The following is a 22731-nucleotide window of genomic DNA, read 5'->3' on the forward strand; positions in this document are numbered from 1 at the left end:
ACCATTCCAAGGTCCCCAGTAGACTGGGGCCCGTGACAGTCCTAGGGCATCCAGACCAAATTGATTCATTAACACGTGTGTTAGTTGTAAGGATGGCCACTCTACTAAGGGTGACAGGTCATATGGTTTCTTTAGTGTTTAAAAGAGAGAGGAAGAAGCTTTTACCTTTGACTAATTGGGAAATCTGTTTCATGCCCTTGCTCAGCTAGTTCTTTGTAAGATAGTCCCCCCCCCCCACACACACACCATTTGCAAGTTTGGGTTACACTTGATAGGTATTTTGTGGTGAGGATGAAATTGGTACCTCTTAGCTAGGATTGTCCAGATCCTCCTCACAGCCACCACTGTAGGCACCTTATTTTTTTCCACTGGACAAAAAGAAGCACCCAGGAGCTCCATGGGAGGAATTGGATGCATTAATACTCTTTCAGCTTCCTCTTGTATAAATATAAGAGTATTAGAATGCTGGAACCAATTTGACATCTGTAACATGATAAAAGCACAATAATAATTTTGTAGGTCTGGGAGCACAAACCCACCTTTTGGCTATAGGGAGCTAGAGCTAATGGGCATTGATTAGACAGAGGGATATAGATAGAGTATAGAGTAGTCTAGGCAGAATATTCATTTTTATTGTACTAAGCATTCCCTACAGGTTCAGGGAGAGTGGATTCCACCTATTTATATAACAAGTTATTTGACAGAGTGCGGATTCTAAACTAGTGAAGATACATTTATTAATGTTTCTTGGTACTTGTATATTGAGGAACTTAATTGCATCAGTTTGCCTATGGAAAAAGCCCAACTATATGACAACAGAGAAACAGTTCTGATTTTTCCCAATTTATATTGTAACCAGATATTGCTCTGAATTTTTGAATTAATGAAAGGGAAGTTGGAATAGTGGTTTCTGGTTTTTGATGTATGCAAAAGGGTATTGTCTCTATAGAACATCCATGTGTACTCCATGGAATCAAGTTGTATGCCTCAGATATCTTAGTGAGCCTGTACAGCTATTGCCAGGGACTCAAGAGCCAAATAAAAAAGTTAATGGGGCCAGCAAACATAGTTTTTTTTCTAGTACCCCGGAAGAGGCTGAGGTCGTCACATTGTTGGTTGTGATATGGGGGACTAGGTAAGAATATAACAGTTGGATCCAGGAACTAAATATAGGTTCCAATCCAAATTTGTCTACAGTGTAAAACATATATCTCCAGCCCATTCCTGTCAAAAGTCTTTTCTGCATCTAAAGCTAATACATTGATTTCTCTGTGTTAATTTATTTGATTTTTTTTTCCCCCTATAGAAAGTATAATGGAGAACACAGAAGAGTCAGGATCAGAATCGGAATCTGAAATTAAGAGGAAGGTACAACAGAAACGTCACTGCAGTTCATGTCAATCTGATTTGCCTCTGTCTCCTGCTACAAAAAACTGTTTAACCCACTTAGAGGTGGGTTAGATACTAAATGCCTGGTTCTATTTTAACTTCAGAAACAAGTAGCATTAGTAAGACACGGCTCAAGTTTCAGAGTGGAAATAGTTACAGTTTTAAAAATGTTTGTAACTGGGAAGGGAACGTTTTGGTAATTTTAAATATGTCTATCTACCACTCTGACACATCCAAATTGTAAAGGGTCAATATTGGTACTGTGTATACCTTTATAATATTTATTTCTTCAAATGATGATCCCCATTTTATTCTGTGGGGGGTAATATGCATGTGCCATGCATCTGGAGATTTTGGAAGTAGTAGTATACATTGGTCTGTGAATGCACCTTGGATATGCGCATGCACCCTTGATTTCATCTGAGGTGATAAAGGGCAGGGCAGACTGTCTGTGCCCTCAGTTCCTTTTCACAGCCCCATGATCTGACTCGGAGCCTCAATTGTTTTCTCATCTCTTGGAATGTACTTTCTGAAACACAGAAAAAAGACATTTATTTTTGTATATAGTTAGTATGTCAGTCAACAGTGCTGTTCTCCAACAGTCCCACACTGTCTGGCATACTCTGGCCACCTGTTCACCCACCCCAGAAGGGGATGGAAAAGAGATGCTATGTATTGGTGAAGGGATCTGAGTTTTTCTCATCCAGCCCCCCAGTTCCCTGGTTATTCAAGCAGCAACGGAACAGGCCAGGCAACATCATCTGTGTTCTACTCCAACTGACAAGGCAGGTAGGAGATTGGACCCCATAGATTGTAATGTCTTTTCTTAAGCCAGCCTTCAGTTATGGCTCTCCAGTTACCATGCTTTACTAGCAAAATAGGACTTTGCTGACAAACTTCCCCAGCAGGACCTTGCCCAATTCCATACTATCATAGAGGAAGGCAAACTGGTTGCCAGGATGACACTCTCTAGGCTGTGGTGGGTTTGGGGGACACATCTTCACACACTGTGGCCGCAGGGATCGTCATAAGAAGAGAAACCTGGTTGCATTTGTCTGGGAGGTGAAGAATACTATTGAAGACCTCTCTTTCAATAACTCTTTCCTCTTCAACCCAAAGACTGATGTTTACCTGCACTCCAAATGCAAGTTCTATCACCCACCCCTTGCACAACAGTTCAGAACTCCTCAATTCTTTGAACAACTCTACGAGCCTCCTTTTAAGAATCAGAAAACCCAGCAATCCCATCCACCCGGTCCATCAGAGCAGTCTTCAACACTGTGTACTCAGTCTTCGCATAAGCGATATTTCTGAGTATATTTGGAGAGCCAACAACCACCTTGCATTCCACCATACATAAACCCCCACCCCCACCCCCCGGACCATCTAGCACTCTTTCTACCAGCCTGAAGTGCGATAACGGACAAGTGGGTTCTGGATGCCATTCAACATGGCTATGTGATCAAGTTCATGATACTATTTCATTCACATCCCTGTCCTGCCTCTAGGACAACTCCCATGATAGTATCCTTGCCCTAGAGGTAGATGCCCTCCTTCAAAGGGGAGCAATAGAAACTGTTCCCATGGCCTTTTGAGGCACAGTGTTCTATTCCGCTTTTTTCCTGGTACCTAAGAAAAAAGGAGGATGGAGACCAATCCTAGATCTATCATCTCATTCACTTCATACGTGGACTAAAGTTTTCTATGGTCACTCTTGCAGCCAATTATACCCTTGCTAGAAAGAGGCACGTGGGTTACAGCTTTTGATATGCAAGACACTTACTTCCATATATTCATCCTACCCACAGAGGGTTCTTCAGATTCATGGTAGGTTCTCGACACTTCCAGTACAGAGTTCTACCATTTGAACTCATCACTGCTCCATGGGTCTTCAGCGAGGTTTTCTCTGTAGTGGTCGCCCACCTCCAGCATCGAGGGATCCTTTGGGTATGTCTACACTTGCTGGTAGATCAGCCCTGCTGCAATCGATGCAGCGAGTGTTGATTTAGCGGGTCTGAAAACCCGCTCTCCCCAAGAAGCATAGGGGAAGTTGACAGGAGACACTCTCTCATTGACACAGCGCAGTGTAACCACTGCGGTAAATGGATCTAACAACTTCTACTTCAGTTAGATTATTCATGTAACTGAAGTTGCGTAAGTTAGATCGATTTTACCATGGTAGTGTAGACCAGCCCTTATATTCCCCTATCTTGATGACTGGCTGCCAGCAGCATGATCCAAACAGAAGGCTCAAGTATCTACCTCTCTGCTGCTTCTACTGTTCTCCTTCCCGGGGCTGAGCATCAACAACAAAAAATTGACATTAGACCCCACACAGTCCCTAGAGTTCATTGGGCCATGCATCATTGCAGTCTCTGCATGCGCCTACTCTACCAGAGGACAGATTCCAGACCCTGCTAGAACTGATTACTATGGTGAGTTCTAGTCCTTCTGTTCCTGCCAGAACTTGCCTTTCCATTTTTGGCTATGTGGCAATGTGCACATATGTCACCTCCTTCGCTTGTCTCTGCTTCCGCTGTGGCTACAGAGAGCCTATTCTCCTACAAACCATTCCATGGACTTTCTACTGACTATCCCATTCACCCCCCCCCCACACACACCCCCCCCCAAGGTTCTCTTTTTGTTTTCAGTGGTGGAAGGACCAATTCAAGTTTGCACCAGGGTACCCTTCCTTCAGTTTTCTCCATGCACAATGATCATCACAGATGCATCACTCAATAGATAGGGTACCCACATGTGCTAGCACCTGACACAAAGAACTTGGACCACTCAGGAATCCAGCATGCACATCAATATCCTGGAGCCTGGGGCAGAAAGAAGTGTGTGTCTCACATTTCTCTTGTCTATCCACTCCCGTCGAGTTCTCATCATGTTAGATGATGCCATCACCATTTACTACCTAAACAATCAAGAGGGCATAAAGTCGCCAGCACTTTGTGCAGAGGTGGTTCGCTTGTAGAACTGGTGCTCGCACACAATATCCTGTTGTCAGCATCTTGTCTTCCGAGAACTTGGAACGTGATTATGGACTCTCGCAGCAGGAAATTCGTGACCAGCTACAAATGGGAACTTCACAACTCTGTGGTCAGTGACATTTTTGACTGATGGGGAACTCTGACCAGGGACCTCTTTGCCTCCCACACCAACAGCAAATGCATCCAGTACTGCTCCAGGGAAGGGCTCTTCACCTGTTCCCAAGGCATTGTCCTAGTCATATGCTGTTCGGACCATCAGTTACATCTCTCTTCTTCTACCGCTCCTGTCCCGTGTCTGCCACAAAATCAGATGGGAGAGAGCAATGGTCATCCTGCTCGACCTGTTCTGTCCTCTTCAATTCTCGTTTTCCCTCCTCTGGATGTCAGCATGTCCTCTGTTTCCGCTTCTGGCTTTTCTGGAACTGCTCATGCAATTTAATGGCAGGATCAGACATCCTAATCCACAGGCGCTGCTCTTTAGAGCTTGATTTTTGGATGGATATCTTCACTAGACCTGAAGTGTTTGTCAACAGTACAAGAAGTATTCTCAAGTAGCAGGAAAAATCCATGAGGCAGTCAAATTGAGCCAAGTGGCAATATTTCACCTCCTAGGCCCAGCAGAAGGGTCTTGCTCCTGGAGCTGTGGGTGTTCCTTTCCTCTTGGACTATCTGCTATTGCTGAAGGCCTTGGCACTCATTCTCAACTCTATCAAGGTGCATGTAACGGCCATTAGTGCTTTTCACCCTCCTGTGGAGAAGACTTTTTTGTCATTATGCACCCCTTTGCTGCAAGGTTCTGGAAGGTCTCTTATGAACTTATCCTCCCATTCCATCCATCACTCCTGAATGGGATTTCAACTTTGTTTTCACGGCATTGATGAAATTGTCCTTCAGACTTCTGGCTTCTTGCTCACTGTCTCTCCTCTCCTTCCTGATAGGTATTATTTCTGTGAAAAGGGTAGGCAAACTGGGGGCCATGATGATGGACCCCATCCCCTTCACCATGTTCCATAAGATGCACCCGAAGATTCTGCCAAAGTGGTTCCTTGCTTTGACCTCAAACAAACGATTCACTTACCTGCTTTCTTACCAAATTCGCTCTCCTCAGAGGAGGAATAGTGCCTTCACTTCCTCCATGTCCAGAGGTCCCTGGCCTTTTATCTGCAGAGAATGAGGCCATTCAGAAAGTCCCCTAGACTGTTTATTGCTGTAATGGAGAGGATTAAGGGGTAAGCCGTCTCCTCTGAGCAGATTTCTAAGTGGGTTTTGGAGTGCATTATGTTCTATCAATTATCTGAACTGTCTCCACCCCTTGGGGTATGAGCGCACTCCACAAAAGAACAGGCATCCAGTATGGCCACACTTAACATAAGAACAGCCATATGGGATCAGACCAAAGATCCATCTAGCCCACTATCCTGTCTACCAACAGTGGCCAATGCCAGGTGCCCCAGAGGGAGTGAACCTAACAGGTAATGATCAAGTGATCTCTCTCCTGCCATCGATCTCCACTCTCTGACAGAATTTAGGGACACCGTTCCTTACCCCATCCTGGCTAATAGCCTTTAATGGACTTAACCTCCATGAATTTTTCCAGTTCTCTTTTAAACGCTGTTATAGTCTTAGCCTTCAAAACTCAGGCAAGGAGTTACACAAGTTGACTGTGCACTGTGTGAAGAAGAACTTACTTTTATTTGTTTTAAACCTGCTGCCTATTAATTTCATTTGGTGACCCCTAGCTTCACAACGTGCTGCTTATGGATATCTGTAGGGTGGCCACGTGGAGTTCAATACATACCATTTCTTCCCATTACACCTTGGTGCAAGATTCTGAGACAGATGCCTCATTTGGCGTGGCTGTTCTCTGCTCCACAGTTCTGTCATCTTCCTAGCATCTTCCTCCTAGCTAGGTACTACTTGTTAATCACTCTCAGTGGAATATAATAGAGACAATCACTCAAAGAAGAAGAGGTTACTTACATGTAACTGGAGATTCTTCGAGATTTGTGGTCCTTATCTATATTCCAATCCCACCTTCCTTTCCCCGTGCTGCGGATTTCTTGGTCACGGTACCAAAGGAATTGAGGGTGCAGACCGTTCACTCCGCCTTTTATTGCCTCGAATGAAACCTTGAGGCAGACCACACGCTTGGGCCAAACGACACTGCTGCTTTCAAAATCTCTAGCTCCAAATGCATGTTGTATGTGTATAATGCTCAGTGGAATAGAGAGAGAGGGACCACACATCTCTAAGAACCTCCAGTTACAAGTAAGTAATCTTTTCTTCCTGATGATGTAGCAACAAACTGGTCAAAGTCTAAATTATTTTAATCATTTCCCATACTTTAACATGATCAGGTATATTTTGACAAACCTGAAAATGCCAGTAATTTACAATACTTGTTTGTGTTCCATATAAAATAGTAATAATATTTCAGTGTGTTAGTATTTTAAAACAAAAGGAATCCGCTAAACAAAAGATTTAACTCTTTAGTGTTTCAGACAGTACAGAATAAAAGTTATTAAAAAGATACATAAGTTCCCTCCTTGAGATAGTAGGTTTCCATAGATATTGATCTGTAATATAATAAAAATTAATCTGTTCTTCGAGTTCTTGCTCTTGTCGATTCCATTCTAGGTGTGTGTGCTCCTACGTGCATGGCTGTTGAAGACATTTGCCTTGGTGGTACCTATAGGGCCAGCTGTGGCGCACTCCGGAGTGCCGCGCCCACGGTGCGGTATATCAGGCACCCCTGGTCCTGCGCCCTCTCAGTTCCGTCTTACTGTCCGTGGTGGTCAGTCGGAGTGCCTTTCTTGCTCATCAAGGAGTTCCGGTTACTTTCTTTGGACTTTGTGCCTTTGAGCTTTGTATATAGTTATCTTTAGTGTTAAGTACCTGTTAATTGTGATAGTTAGTGTTAGTATTTAGGTCCCAGCATAGACTTTGTGCCCTGGTCTTTGGACTTTTGTGACTCCTGTAACCGGCCTGTGTCTGTTAGTGACCCGCACGGCATCTGTCTCAAGTGCCTGGGGGAAGCACATGTTAGAGTGGTGCCAAATTTGTAGGAACTTTAGGTCTTACACGCAGAAGAAGAGAGACATCAGGCTTGGCGTCCACCCTCTGCCTGATGTTTAAGCCATCTTGGCTTGAGTCTCCCAGCACCTCGACGTCGGCAAAGAGCACCATTGGCACTAGGGCAGTCTCGATCTGGTGTGTTCCACCTGCTGCGACCCGAGCCTGTTAATAAATATAGAAAAGTCAATGTTAGTGCCAGTCCAGCACATACAGTTCTTCAGAGATGTTTTAGACTCCATGCAGACCAGGGCCTTCCTACTGGAAGCACGCTTTTGGGCCATGTTGGACCTGAGCTCTCATCTGAAGAACCACTTGCTCTCTATGGCCTACGCCTGCCTATCGCTGACGGGTCATATGGCTGCATGCACATATGTGGATAGCCATGCTCAGCTCCACCTACAGCCACTACAAGCATAGACCGCCTCGGTCTATGTTCCCAACAGATATGCCCTGGACAGGATGGACAGGGTACCAGACTGTGTCCTTTCTTCCCTTAACTGGTGGCTAGATCCCCGATTGGTGCTGCAGGGAGTTCCCTTCTTGACTCCGTCCCCATCGCTGCCTCTGGTATCCGATGCCTCGGATCTGGGATGGGGAGCCCATCTGGGCGAGCTCAGCACCCAGGACCACTGGCTGCGGGACGATCTAACCCTCCATGTCAATGTCAGGGAGCTTAGCGGTTCACCTAGCCTGCCAGGCCTTCTTTACCCACCTAGAAGGCAAGGTAGTGCAGGTCCTGACGGACAATACCGCCGCAATGTATTACATCAAAAGGCAGGACGGGGCCAGGTCTTTGGCCCTTTGTCAGGAGGCCCTCAGCCTTTGGAACTTTTATGTGTGGCATGCCATTCATCTGGTAGCTGTCCACCTACATGGTGCCTTCTCAACTCACCACAAATGGTTGCTCCATCTGGAGGTGGTCAGCCTGATCTTCTGTAGGTGAGGGAGTCCCCAAGTGGATCAGTTTGCTTCCAGACAGAACAGGAAGTACCACATGTTCGGTTTCCTGCAGAACAGGGACAAGAGATCCTTGTCAGATGCCATCTTGATAAATGGTCGCAAGCGCTGATATATGCCTTCTTGCCAGTGCCCCTAGTTCACAGGGTCCTGATAAAAGTGAAGCAGGACAGGATGATCATCATCCTCATAGCCCTGGTGTGGCCTCGCCAACAGTGGTTGGGCATGTTGCTCAGTCTTTTGGCATCTGCCCCACTGCAGCTATCTCTTCAGCCGGATCTGTTGTCCCAGAAGGACGGCACACTGCTGCATCCGAACCTGGCAGCACTGCACCTGACAGCATAACTACTGCATGACTGAATATGGACGAGCGAGCATGCTCTTCTGGAATCCAGCAGGTCTTGTTGAGCAGCAGGAAGCCTTTTCCCAGGGTGACCTACGTGGCAAAGTGGAAATGATTCATATGTTGGGCCTCAGATTCACAACTTCGGTTCTCAGAGGCCCTGCTGTATCATGTCCTGGCCTATTTACTGCACCCAGCGCCTGTCGCTCTCTTCAGTTAGAGTCTACCTGGTGGCCATTTCGGTATTCCACTCTCCATTTCAAGGCAGGTCAATCTTCACCCATCCTATGATGGCATGATTCTTAAAAGGTCTGGAGCACCTCTACCTGCACATCTGGGGCCCGGTCTCCCCTTGGGACCTGAATCTTGTGTTGTCATGGCTCATGGGCCCTCCCCTGGCTTGAGCTCCTGGCTTCATGCTCCCTCCTGCTTCTTTCTTGAAAAATTTATTTCTTGGTTGCCATAACTTTGGTCCTCAGGGTGTCTGAGATTAGGGCACTCAGTTTGAAGCTGCCTTATGCAGTCTTCTACAAGGACAAGTTCCAGCTGCATCCACACCCGTCCCAAAGTCGTCGCCCAGTTTCACATGGGTCAGGACATGTACCTAATGGTCTTCTGTCCAAAGCCTTATGCGTCAGACGAGGAACGCAGACTGCATACCCTGGTTGTCAGATGGGTGCTGGCCTTCTACATAGCTAAGATGAAACCATTCCGCAAGTGAACACAGCTATTTGTTGCTGTCGTGGACAGGATGAAAGGTTACCAAGTGTCTACCCAAAGAATTTAAGCTTGGATCACGGCCTGCATCCATTACTGTTATGAGCTGGCGAAGATGCCCCTGCCAGCGATCATGACAGTTCACTCGGCTAGGGCACAGGCATCCTCAGCAGCCTTCCTAGCATGGTGCTGATCCAAGAGATCTGTCAGGCTGCTACCTGGTCTTCCGTCCACACGTTTGCATCTCATTATGTGCTTACCCAGCAAGCTTGGGATGACGCTAGCTTTGTCAGAGCAGTACTGCAAGCTGCAGGGTTGTAAACTCTGAGCTGGCCTCTGAGGAGTCTGCTTGTGAGTCACCTAAAATGGAATCGACATGAGTAAGCACTCAAAGAAGAAAAAATGGCTACCTTTCTTTCGTAACTATTCTCAGAGACTTGTTGTTCATATCCATTCCATTACTTGCCCTTCTGCCCCTCTGTCGGAGTTGTCGGCAAGAAAAAAGCGAGAGGGTATACGGCCGACAGAACTTGATATACTGTGCCACGAGCGCAGCACTCCAGAGGGCACCGCAGCAAGCCCTATAGGCACTGCTAAGGCAGTAGTCTCTGACGGCCATGCACGTGGGCTCGCACACACCTAGAATGGAATGGACATGAGCAACGCATTTTGAAGAACAGTTATGAAAGGTAGGTAACAGTTTTTTGTTGCCACTGGAAAAAAAGTCTGACTTTTTTGTTTGGATGGGAGAATTAATATTCCTTTTTACTTTGTTTTACCTAGTTAGCATAAATTTATTTGTAATGTGACCTCTTAAATCTAAAAGGCTTAAAAGAACTTTTAACTTGCTTTACTTGTTGACATTTTCCAAATATTTACCAAATGGTTCTGTAAGAGTATCATTTGGAGTAACTTGACGTCAGAGGTACAAGCACTCAACTATCCATTCCTCCTGATATAATGGTAATTAATAAGGACTATGCATAGAGAAGTAAAACTGCCATGTTGGGTTTTGTTCCAGTCAAGTGAAGAGAAGGGGGAGGAGTTTTCAGTACAAAAATATCCAGTGATTGGAGGAAAAACTAGAATGTAAAAAAAAAATTAGAAGAGCCTCTTGCACATGAAGTGAGAAAATAGCACAATTTCATACTAAAGATTTAAAACTTCTGCTTGCAGTAAATTGATTTTCTCAATTTTGTTTTCATCCTTGGACCTTTTGGCATTTTTCTGTCTTCTAATCAAATGAATGTGCTGGAGGATATACATAATGTATGTGCATTTCAGTATATTCAGTACATAATGTGTGTAATGTAGTTATGTCAAATATTATATTTACTCTTAAATCTAGTGAGTCATTTAAACAAAGGTAGTATTCTTGTTTTCTATTTCTGTTTCAATTGCAAGACTCATATTAACTGCTAAATATGGTGAATAATTTATTATCGGAGAGAATTCTGTTTCTGAAATGAATTTAAAATGTCAAATGGTTACATGACTGAGCATAAAAAGAGAGAAGGTAAAGTCCTGACCTCAGTGAGGACAATGGCAAAACTCTGACTGGGTGAAATCCTATTCTATATGAGTGCAGCTAGAGTGCTGTGCCACATGATACCTTTGTGTATATTATATATGCCAGAAACATTTAAAGAATGGGAAAAAACCAAGCGTGTGTGTGTGAGGGGGGTGGAATCTCTCTATAGAGTCAGGTGCCTTAGTTTGCATGAATCCTACTGTGCAGGTTCAGAGAGAGTAGTAATAAAATCCTCAAATGTTTTAAAATAATATTGTGATGTTTTTATGTATAAAAAAGTTAGTCAGCTCTTTTCTGGATTAGAAGTGTGGAATCTCTTTGGAAAGCTGGGGATTTCCCTTTCCAAATGGAGCTAAAGAGTTCATTTTGAGCCCTGCTGCAATGCCATGAAATATCTGACATAAATGTCTTGATGCTTTTTATGAATAGAAAAGCTGTTAAATCAGGACTGAATGTTATCTATCCTGAAATAAGCAAGTGGAGTGTTTTAGGGAGAAGAAATTATTTGCTCTTCCTCCCCCACATATACCCATATATACCCCTAAAACTTCTCAGGGGCTTGAAGTACTAAAATAAGTGTTGGAGGAGATTAAATTAGTGAGTAGAGGGCACATGAGACATACATACAGAAATGGTGATATTAAGATTTAGTATATTATGTGGATTTTTGCTAAGTTTTAATTTATTTTGTTCTACTCAGGATATAAAACAAATGCACAATAAAAATCAGGTGAAAGTGCCATCTACTTAAATAGCCTGTTACTTTCAAAGAGAGACTAATTCTAGCAAGGTTCAGTGGTGGGTGTATCATCAGTATAGCTCATGCTGAGACATCACATGAAAGAAAAACTGACACCTTCTACTTTGAGACATCTGAAAGATAATTATTGTTGAAAGCTACTATTTCATGTTTCATTGCTGTGTAGAATTCTGGGCGGTGAGGAGGGAGAGTCTCAGACCTTAAGCTCCAGCCCAAGCCTGGAAGTCTAAACTGCAATGAAAAAGGCCTTCAACCAGAGCCCTGCGAGCCCAAGTTGGGTGGCATGGGACAGCCGTGAGTGTCTAGTTGCAGTGTAGACATACTCTTTGACTTTCATTTAAAAAGCCGAACAAAAAGTCAAGCTACTCTTTAATGTTTGCTTTAGGCTTACATTCTTTGTGGTATTGCTAACATAACATACATAGGTCTGAGTGATTGTTTCTTTTAAATATACATTTCAATTGCAAGATTAAAATCTGGGTTTCTGTTGTACCTTTTCTCTACAAATGCCAAAACCGCATGTTATACTTATTGCCTTTTTTTTTATTCAAGGATTTGGAACCAACTGATTATTCCACACTTTGTTCAGGCTGTGAAAAGACAAATGAAAATCAGACCAAATGCCAAAGTTATGGAAATGTTTTCTGTAAGGATTTGCAACGACGCTCCAAACAAACTGTGTCATTAAGTGAATCTCTGAGACCTTTATTGCGATCTTCAATACATCAGAATTCAACAGGGCAAAAATCTCCAGGTACAGGATTGAACACACAGAAGTTCTATGGCTCTGCTGGTGGGAAGGGTCCAGTTGATATCATACTGAGTAATGATATTATAGGACATTCTATGTCACGACCAAATGGAAAAGTTGGTCTCTTAACTGGGACAAAAAATCCTAAAAGTTCAGGAAACTTAAGACAGAGGAATACAAGACCATCTGAACTAAATGATCCGAGTAAGTATGCTTTTATATGGCTGGATATGATTTGAACTTGCCAAATACCCAAGAATATCCTATAAGAATGAAAGATACTGGGTTCCATTTGTTTCCTGCCAACTATTTGGAATCTTTTGCTGGTCTTGATTTTTTGTTTTTAATTTTGCATTGTTCTGCATTTTAGAGGTACCCCCTTTATGAGTACAATAAAATATGATGAATGTGGAAAATCTGGATTGGTAAAACAAAGTGTTAGTAGTTTCTTAGTTTCTAAAGAGTATTTCTGCTGAGGATGCATTACTTAAGCTGAAAAAGAGAGTTTGGTTTTTTGGCTTTCCCTCTCCCTTGCCCATCACATCCAGGTCATGTCACATTTTGCTGTTTCTTTCTGCATAACATTTCTAAAATCAAATCTTTTTAATTTAAACTACATAGTTGAAATTCTCTTGTCCAAATACTTAGCTAGTATCTGGACTGTAGCAACCTCTTCATATTTACTTTGTCCTCCCCAATGCTTACATAACTACCCTCTAGTCCAATGTAAAATGTACCTGTGAAAACCATATTTATTATCCATTGCTCTGACCATGTCCACCCCCCCTCCATACCTTTGAATTAATCCCATTGAATGCTTCCACATAAGATTCAAACTTACTTGGTGAATGGCCTATAGGTCCCTAGGGATGAATAGCAGAGAGAGAGGTTAAGCAACTTGCTTACAGCCACGTAGCAGTGCCAGAAGTAGAACTTCCAGAGTTTCTGTTTCCAGTCCCATGCTTAGTCCGCTGTATCGTGCTGCCTCTCAAATTTAAGTACCTTGAACTGTGCTCTGGATGGTAATTTTATTTTTTTTAATATTTGCCAGGTCTCCATTGCCTTTTAAGAATGAACCTTTCCAGCAGAAGATAATTAAGTTGGGCTTAGCTCATATTGATCACAGCTAATCCCTTACTGAATTTGTCAATTTGTCTTGACCACGAAGTTGGTATTTCCACTTCCACTGGTGGCAAAGTAAATATTAATAAAGAAAATACGTTGAAGAAATTGATGCCGATGATGATGTTCTGTGTTTTAGCTATCCAAAAAAAGAGAAGTCACTAAATAGTCATTTAAAAAAAATTACATGCATCAAGCATTGTATTTTATATTTAATATTTGCTTCCTAGTTATTTTGTCCAGTGACGACGAGGAGGATGACGATGACGACGACGACAGTGGCAGCACTAACAGAATGGAAAGCACATCGCCTCGACCTGCAGATTCAGCTCGTTCTTCCCCAGCGCCTTCCACAGGAAAGGTGGAAGCAGCATTAAAGGAAAATACTTCTGGAATAGAACAGAGACTAAGTACTGTTGCAGCAGACACAGAAATTGCCATCACATTACCAAGAAAAGCAAGAATGAAAGATCAGGTACTCAGTTGAATTTTTTTTTAAAAAAAACCTCTGTATATAACATTTCAGATAGCGAATGAAAAATTTAAAGGTGCATCCTACCAGAAGCTGTCGTAAATGTTCTTTATTTGATTACTTTTCACCTTGGACAGTTGGTCAAGTATTCTCCTCATTCATACAATATTTGGAAGCCTAAGGAAACTTTATTCAATATATGTAGATGCTTATGCATTTAGGGATGTATTAAAAAATCATACATTCTCAACATTCTTTGTGTTTAATGCTGAACAGATTATCTTTCTATATAATTAGGGACATGTGGTGTATAATATTTGTGTGCATTAATGGAAGAATAATTTATAGCATTATATTTTTTAAACATAAAGGGACACTGGGCAAGGATGATGGTCCTTAAAATTAAATACTTTGACAACTGTCCCAACTAATAGCACTTATTTTAAGGATTTCATGGTGGGGATTTTTGTTTTTTAGTTGAGCACCACTGCAAGAATTGGATAAACAAAGACAAAAAATGCACCATGAGCAGACTCCTTTAGTGCTGTCAAAGGGGACAGCTTTCACGGTATGTTAATTTAAAGACTTAACAACCTTGACAGTGATCCTTTAAAAAAAATAATTAATAAATTCCCTATAACAATTGGTGTTCAATTGATGATGGTGCTGCTTAAAGCTCTTTTGGGTCACTTGTACATTTGAATTATTGTGAATTAGGTCCAGCAGCTGTATGACTACATTGCAATTAAATACCCACAGCTGGCCCATTTCAGCTGGCTGGTGCTGCAGGGCTGTAAAATAGTAGTGTAGACATTTGGGGTTGGGCACTTCCCCCATTGTGATGTACCCCCAAAAGTCTCCACTACAGGTTTATAGACCTATAGCCCATCCCCCACAAGCCCAAATCAGCTGACACAGGGCAGATGTGGGTGTTTAATTACAGTGTTGACATACTCCAGGTGTACTTGATAGTACACAGGATGTTAGATCCAAGTTGGAAGTGTTGAAAGTGTTTGTTTAGAACACTGAACTAGTGGTATAGATTTCAGCATATTACATTCATATTCAAGAAGTCAGCACTCCTTTGTGGAAATTTACGAGGCTATGTAATATGCTCTGTTTGATTAACTTTTAAGATGGTAAGCCCTGAAGTTAGGGTAACGAATACAATTCTTCCATTTCAGTTTTTCTAATACTTTTCTGAAATAAAATAAGGAAATAATTGAAAACACTTCATTGAAACTCATTGGAAGTTAGGCACCTAAGTCCTATTTGAGCCTTTTGAAAACCTCCTCACTGTCTTTCACTGCACCGCCTCTCATTCCTTTTCACTAACTTTAAAGAACAAACTGCTAACATCTGAGTTTTACTGAACACTTTAGAACAAGTGAAATAAAGACAGAAAATCATTGGCAAAATGAGATGTGGGCTGAAATATCAACATGAAACATACCTACAATTTTAGCCATGAAAGAAGGAAACTGCCATTAACTGTGTCTGTAAAAATGCTTGTAGTGTTGACATAGCAGTGTTGATCCCAGGATACTGAGAGACAAGGTGGGCGAGGACCTGAAGAAGAGTCCTATGTAAGCTTAAACTCTTATCTCTTTCACCAACAGAAGCTGGTCCAATAAAAGATATTCCCTTACCCACCCTGTCTCTCTGTTACATTAGGTATTTATCATAAATCATGCAAATAGCTAACCATCTTTCACTCTATATACTTGTACTGAATCCTTTAGGCCTTCACACTAATTGCCTGAGTACGGCTATGATACTTAATATGTGAATGTTTCATATGGCAAGAACTTAACTACTGTATTATAAACAGATATAGTGTATACCTGTTGATTGGAGTTCTATTTTATACTTTTCTGACGAAAACAAACCTATTACAGGTTTCACCTACTAGTACTAGCTAGATTCTTTCAGGCAAAATAAAATGTCTTCATGGGCAGTACTAGTAGCAAAATGTTTGTTGTAGCTATTCCTGTACTAGATCTATTTTTATTATTTAAATTTTTGTATTGCACTTTTAATTCAAAGGATCCCAAAGTGCATTATGAACTATGGCCAAAAATGATTAGTAACTTAGCTTAGGTAGTTATTTTTCTAGCTCTTAGTACCTTTTTACAGCAATGTAGTCATTTTTTTATAACTAAAAACAAGTCTTAACACAAGTTTTTCATAAAAAGAGAATATCAGCTCTAAACATGAGATGAACACAGAAAACTGTTCACAGAATAGAACAAAGTAAAAAAATTTGTAAGTATCATTGATTGAAAACCTTGTCACCTGACAGTTAATGATCAGCTTTCCTTCTAAAAACAATATTCTAGAATTGTTCTACTTGAAAATTAAAGCAGACACATCTCTTGAGCTAATGCATCACTTCAGCTTCACTAGCTTCTTTGAGTTGAAGCCAGTCTGCAAATGCCTTCAATCAGTGCTCAGCTTCTTCTTTCTGGAATCTGCCCTAAAAATCTAACAGCCTACTGACGGAGGTACCCTGAGGGTTTCCGTGGTTATGTATGATCTCTCTTCTGGAATGTTGTGATCCTGGTAACATTCTCATGTGCTGTACTTCAAGAAGAATAGTTCTGCACTTTCACAGTCACCCAAAGAATGTACTAATAAAACCAAAAAGAACATTTTGAGGAAGAAGAGAAGCAGTGTTGAGCATGTCAAGCAGCACCACACTTCAATGCATTAGTGTAATTATGTTGTTTTTTGGCAACTCCAAAAGCACTAATCACAATTCATAATTGTGGCAAAATGTACACAACTAGCACTAATAGTTACCTCTGTAATCTGGTTGCATTCACAAAATACTTAAACTTTGTTTTCCTGATTTTGATGTCAGCGGAAATTCTTGGGAGAATAACAGCCTTTATACAGTTGGCATCAGTATTATGTAATTCTCTTTATCTGTGCAAAAATAGGTGAAAATTAAGTTGTTACAGTGTAATGGGTTTCTGCATTAACAGCAAATTGTAATGAGAAATTCTGATACTTGAAAATTACTTTGCAGTTTGGCAACATTGTATCTAACACACCAGTAAAACGTCGTAAAGTTACTTCTCAAGAAGTAACTGATGCTGTACCTATAAATTACCAAAACTCATGGGAAAGCGTCATTCTACACTGTCGAAGTATACGAATAGGAACCCTTCGAAGAATGGTTGTGGAACCTGTGATTGTAAGTACACTTCTACTTTGTCAATCCTCTTTTCAAATTAGGGTGAGGGTTGTCATTTTGGAATATTTATAAGTATCTCTTTGGTTAGAAGGCAAAAGTCACATGTATGTGTTTTCATAGTATTTTAAACCTTTTAAATGAAATCCAAAGTAAATGCAGAGAGAGATCCTGTATATGTTCAACAGTCAGGCTGACAAACAGGGATATTAACATATGGAAGATGCTCATTTCTTTAAATTTGGTTTAAATATATACTGCATTCAGGCTTGAAGTCAGTTTTTTTTAAACTTGGTTTTTAAAAGTTGGGGTTTTAACTAATATTTTCTAAAGACATGAAGGCTTTTGAGAGGCTTATTTTGGTGGAAGCATGGGTTATGGAATTCCAGCAATATATAATACTAATATAGTTGTATCTTTCACAGTTTTGCCTTGATTTTATCAAGATACGTCTTGAAGGTTAGTACTTTCTTTCTCCTTGCAGAAATTCTTGATAAAGAAGTTTGGGCTTTTGTTTAGAAATGGTTCAAAGCTTGATTTTATTTTTTTTTTAAATGTAGTAAAATTTTTGTGTGTGTGTGTATAAATATATTTGTAACAGTTAGTTATACTAGGTCCCTTTTTCTCAAGACAGCAGCTAGTATAAAAATTTGGAGTATGTATATAATTGTCCTTGATATTGATTTGGTAATGTCTGGAGCACTAAAGAACTTTGTTCATATAAATAGTCTGTCCACCATTAGCAGGGACTGACTTATTTCTATATAATCTATGCTTACCCTGGAGCAAAAGGAAAAAAACATTAGGTTGTTGTAGAATAGACAATTACATGATCAACAGTCACTATTACAATTAGGAAAAATCTATGATGTGCATCTTCCTCTGAGAGGGTTTACAGTCACACCTGACGAGGATGATACTAGCAGTACTTTTATACCTATGCCTTTTAACACGTTATCAGCTTATTTCAATAAGATAAAAATAGCAAGTTCAGCAAGAGAGTAAATTACTGTTTTGGTTGCAGGTTATCCTCCCTATCTGTACCCAATTCATCCTCTTCCTCCCTCTTCAGAATTTTTTTCCTTTTTTGTCTAGTGAACAGTTTGCATATTTCATGTCCTAGAGGAGGTAGGACTTTTTTTAAATTAATTGTTAGTGACTTAATTTGGGGAATCATAAGGCTGCAGATATTCTCTTTATGCATAAGCTCTATTTTCACCTCCTGATCTTTGTACTCTTTTTGACTATGTTGCGAAGCTAAGTTCTGGGCAAAATAAGGTTTCCCTCCTTATGGAGTAGTCATTCTTGTGAAAGGCTTTCATGTAAATGTCGACAAATGATAGTGGTTCGGTATTTCCACATTTGTTTCTTTCTCGATATATGCAATAAGGCCCTATACCGCAAAGAACTTAAGCATGGGTCAGTGGAACTACTCAAGTGCTTAAAGTTAAGCGTGTGCTTTGCTGGATGGGGACCTTAAGGTTTTGACATTTGTAAAGGATAGTCTCTTAATATACATTCAGTAGTTCAGGAATCATCACCTTCATATATGAAACAAAATCTGGATATTCCTTATCACCAGAAATCTTATTAGACGTAGTAGAAAAGCATCTATCTCTGTGAGTTTTTTTTTTTTTTAATGACTATTTTGACAGAACAGATTTTCCTGGGAAACATCAATTTTTGACACTTGAAAATTTATTTTTCATTTTTTTTAAAACCCTGAAAACTCTTCTCAAAGTTTTGTTTTAGCAGACAGTTTTTCAATTAGAAAATAAAAAAATAAATTGATAATTTTTTTTTCTTGGGAAACAAAAAAAATTTCAAGCCAGCTGTCATCTTATTACTTCATAATCTGAGACCACATTTAGTTTTCAAACAACTTCAGATATTTCCAGATAAACTTTTTGTATATTTTATTTTCAGTAGATTATTACAGGTTTTTTTTACAGTCTAGCCTGTATCTACCGTTCGTTTATCTTCTTCAACCTCGTAGTCATAATTTAGATTTAGGGATATCGACAACTAGACTTTATCCTGCTGAGTAAGTATTTAATCAAACCTTTTTTCTTTTCCTTGGATCTTTGAGATTTTCCTTGGAGCATGAAGTCATAGTGCTGACTGGGATTTCACGGGGAAAAGCTGTGATTTTGAACATTCCCTCTGTAAAAGCAACAAACTCTTGCATGGATGGTTCCTGAGCTATAAACCTCGATGCCAGCTCTGCCCACATATCAACCCCAGTGACACCATCACAGGACCTAACCAGATCAGCCACACCATCATCGGTTCATTCACCTGCACGTCCACCAGTATAATATACACCATCATATGCCAGCAATGCACCTCTGCTATGTGCGTCGGCCAAACTGGACAGTCTGTACAGAAAAGGATAAATGGACAAATCAGATATTAGGAATGGCAATATACAAAAACCTGCAGGAGAACACTTCAACCTCCCTGGCCACACAATAGCAGAACTTAAGGTGGCCATCCTGCAGCAAAAAAACTTCAGGACCAGAATTCAAAGAGAAACTGCTGAGCTTCAGTTCATCTGCAAATTTGACACCATCAGCTCAGGATTAAACGAAGACTGTGAATGGCTTGCCAACTACAAAATCAGTTTCTCCTCCCTTGGTTTTCACACCTCAACTGCTAGACCAGGGCCTCATCCTCCCTGATTGAACTAACCTTATTATCTCTAGCTTGCTTCTTGCTTGCATATATATACCTGCCCCTGGAAATTTCCACTACATGCATCCAATGAAGTGGGTGTTCACCCACGAAAGTTCATGCTCCAAAACGTCTGTTGGTCTATAAGGTGCCACAGGATTCTTTGTTGCTTTTATAGAGGGAATGTTCAAAATCACAGCCATGGATTTAGCAGGCCAATGCTCAAACCACTGAGCTATCACTCCCCCAATGAAAATGAGGATGGAAGTTTGATATGTCAGTCCAGACGCCCACTGTCCAGAGTGTCCAACTCTACATAAACATATCCATACTTGTCAAGGATGGCATGTATTCTGGAATTCCAGGAAGTGTTTGGACCTTGTACTATTCTTGACTTTAGGGCCCCATCGGGCTGCCCTTCCACCCCCATATGATAGTAACAATTGACCATAAATGAAATATCCCATACAAGAAACTAGCCCCCTAGTGTAACATTAAAGGCTCTGTTCTTTCAGATCTTCAGCTGCAAAGACACCTACTGAGCACCTGGGCTTCATATTGGAGGTAGCAAAGAGAATGGCAATTCCTATGGAAAGAGAAGCACTTTTTGTGAATTTCATTGATGGAAAAAGGGAGACATCCTTAAATGATCATATGAGGCTTCAAATCTTCTGCTGTAAGCTTCAGCTGATAAGGCATGCACCACACAGGTGATTGTGAGAGGGCTGCAAATCATTAGCAGGTCACTAGATATACAAGATGAGGACTCAGAATTGGGCAAGTGTCATGTATATGACACAATTCTATCAACTTCTGGAGTCATGGTCACCTTCCCTGTGGCAAATAGTAGAGCTTTGTGGCTAAAATAATGGACAAATTCCTCCTTCAAAGCCTGACTATTTCCAACAGTCCTGAGCTGCTTCAAAGAGCAAAGGCCTTGTTCAGATGAGCCTTCCAAAACTGTCATAAAGCAAAAAAGATCTGGTTATTTGGGGAGAAGAGGACCTGCTGTCCCGGCAGAAGATGATCAAGCCAGAAGGCAAGCAGACAAGCTTCCACTAATAGCTCCTTTCACTAGTAAAAAAAGTAAAAAGCCTCAGGAAAGCTATCAAATTTAAAACAGTCAGCCATATGATACAAGTATCCAAGTACAGAGCCCCAAGTTTGGGGAGAGCCAGGGAATTTCTTCTGCTCATGATCAAAATAACATCTGACCAATGAATCCCAGACACACAGTATGGAAAACATTAAAGATTCAGCAGTAAGAAGTCTATTGCACACTGGCATAACTGTGACCTATGGAGATTACTAGCAAGGCACAAGTAGTGTTTTCAGGGAAATGGAGTACTTGAGCTGAGAAGAAACTCCACAGTCTATCAGCAATCTGCTAGTTATGCTGGAAGTCCTGTAGTTTATTTAATCATTGGTTTTGGTGCCAGTTGGTCCAAGCAATAGTGAGTTAGCATTCAGAGACTAGGGACATATTGGCATGGCATGCTGATGAAATTGTTGCTAGGTTACTGAAAGGCAGTAGATATATTGAGACAAGTAGCTAGTCTCCTGTCCCACATGAGACTTAAACCTTACGCTGAATATTTTTTTATTGAAAATATATTCTCCCAGCAACGTCTATTCTTAAATCCTGTTGCTAATATGTCATGCAAGAAGAACAGTAAATTTGCAAACCCTTTCCTGCAAGCTGTCTTGCACTATTTTTCACCAGAATAATGTCATCCTGAACAGTCTTGAAATTCAGGTCCAAAATATTATTGGCTCTTCCCCTGAACCAGGAAATCACCATATCTACATCTGGTCCTTACTCTAAGATTCCTAAAGAGAGAGAACTACGTTGCCGGATGTCCGTAGTGCTCATCTTGCATAGAAAGGACAGCAAAGTTGAGGACGTCTTGGCGACTTTTACGTTTGCATCAGAACGTGTGCACTTTTGAAAATCTAACCTTGACTTAAGTAGGGTGACCAGACAGCAAGTGTGAAAAATCAAGACAGGGTGGGGGTAATAGGAGCCCCAAATATTGGGACTGCCCCTATAAAATTGGGACATCTGATCACCCAGGCTTGAAAATGATTAAGTCCCTTTCAGAGGGGGGACAAGTCAGCGAGACTTCTGCTCCTAAGTAACATGTCAGCGCTTTTGAAAAACCTTTGAAAAACTTACACTTAGTGACCCGTGAATCCACCATCTTTTAGATGAATTAGGAAACTGACAGATTATTATGTTCCAGCAGAAAAAGAAAGAGAATCTTTTTAAATCCCACTCTACCTGCTTAGTAGGATCTTTGTGAGTAGAAAGAGGGGAAGCTTGCAATAGGCTTGAAAATCTCTATCTCTTGGTCTTCTGTCCACATCTTTGCCAAATGTCATAGAATAAGCTTGCTTTTGTAGCCTTTGCAGAATGGTGTTGCAGGCAGTAGTCAAATGATTTTCACACTAAAATGATGATCTGCTTTAAATATCAGTCCAACACTAAGTAAAATTTAAGTTCCTACTTCATTGCTGAGAGCTTTTATACATTTGTAGTCTCAATTTCAAAGAGGTTACAGTCTAAAGAACAAGGTGTCAAAGTTGGTTGACACCAACATACAGGCAGGGGAGAGAAGACTGTTCAATATAAACTACTTTTCTGTGCAGTGTATATGCATAGTAAGTTGCTTGATGTTAGCAATTATAGGAATCTCAACTGACCATCTCCCCAGCCATTATCAGATATGTTAATGGTTATTGCATAGTG

At 41.0% G+C, this 22731-nt stretch overlaps 1 protein-coding gene across 1 annotated transcript in view; it reads left to right on the forward strand.

Moving 5' to 3' along the window:
- The window catches only part of SENP6 (SUMO specific peptidase 6), a 219638-nt gene that overhangs the window by 138602 nt on the left and 58305 nt on the right, over window positions 1–22731 (forward strand). The window contains 5 exon segments of the mRNA XM_075064555.1: window positions 1307–1452; window positions 12321–12723; window positions 13872–14116; window positions 17145–17312; window positions 17735–17768. Coding sequence (XP_074920656.1) covers window positions 1307–1452; window positions 12321–12723; window positions 13872–14116; window positions 17145–17312; window positions 17735–17768 — 996 coding nt within the window.

Source organism: Chelonoidis abingdonii, chromosome 3 (assembly GCF_003597395.2).
Source record: "Chelonoidis abingdonii isolate Lonesome George chromosome 3, CheloAbing_2.0, whole genome shotgun sequence".
Classification (NCBI taxonomy): Eukaryota; Metazoa; Chordata; order Testudines; family Testudinidae; genus Chelonoidis; species Chelonoidis abingdonii.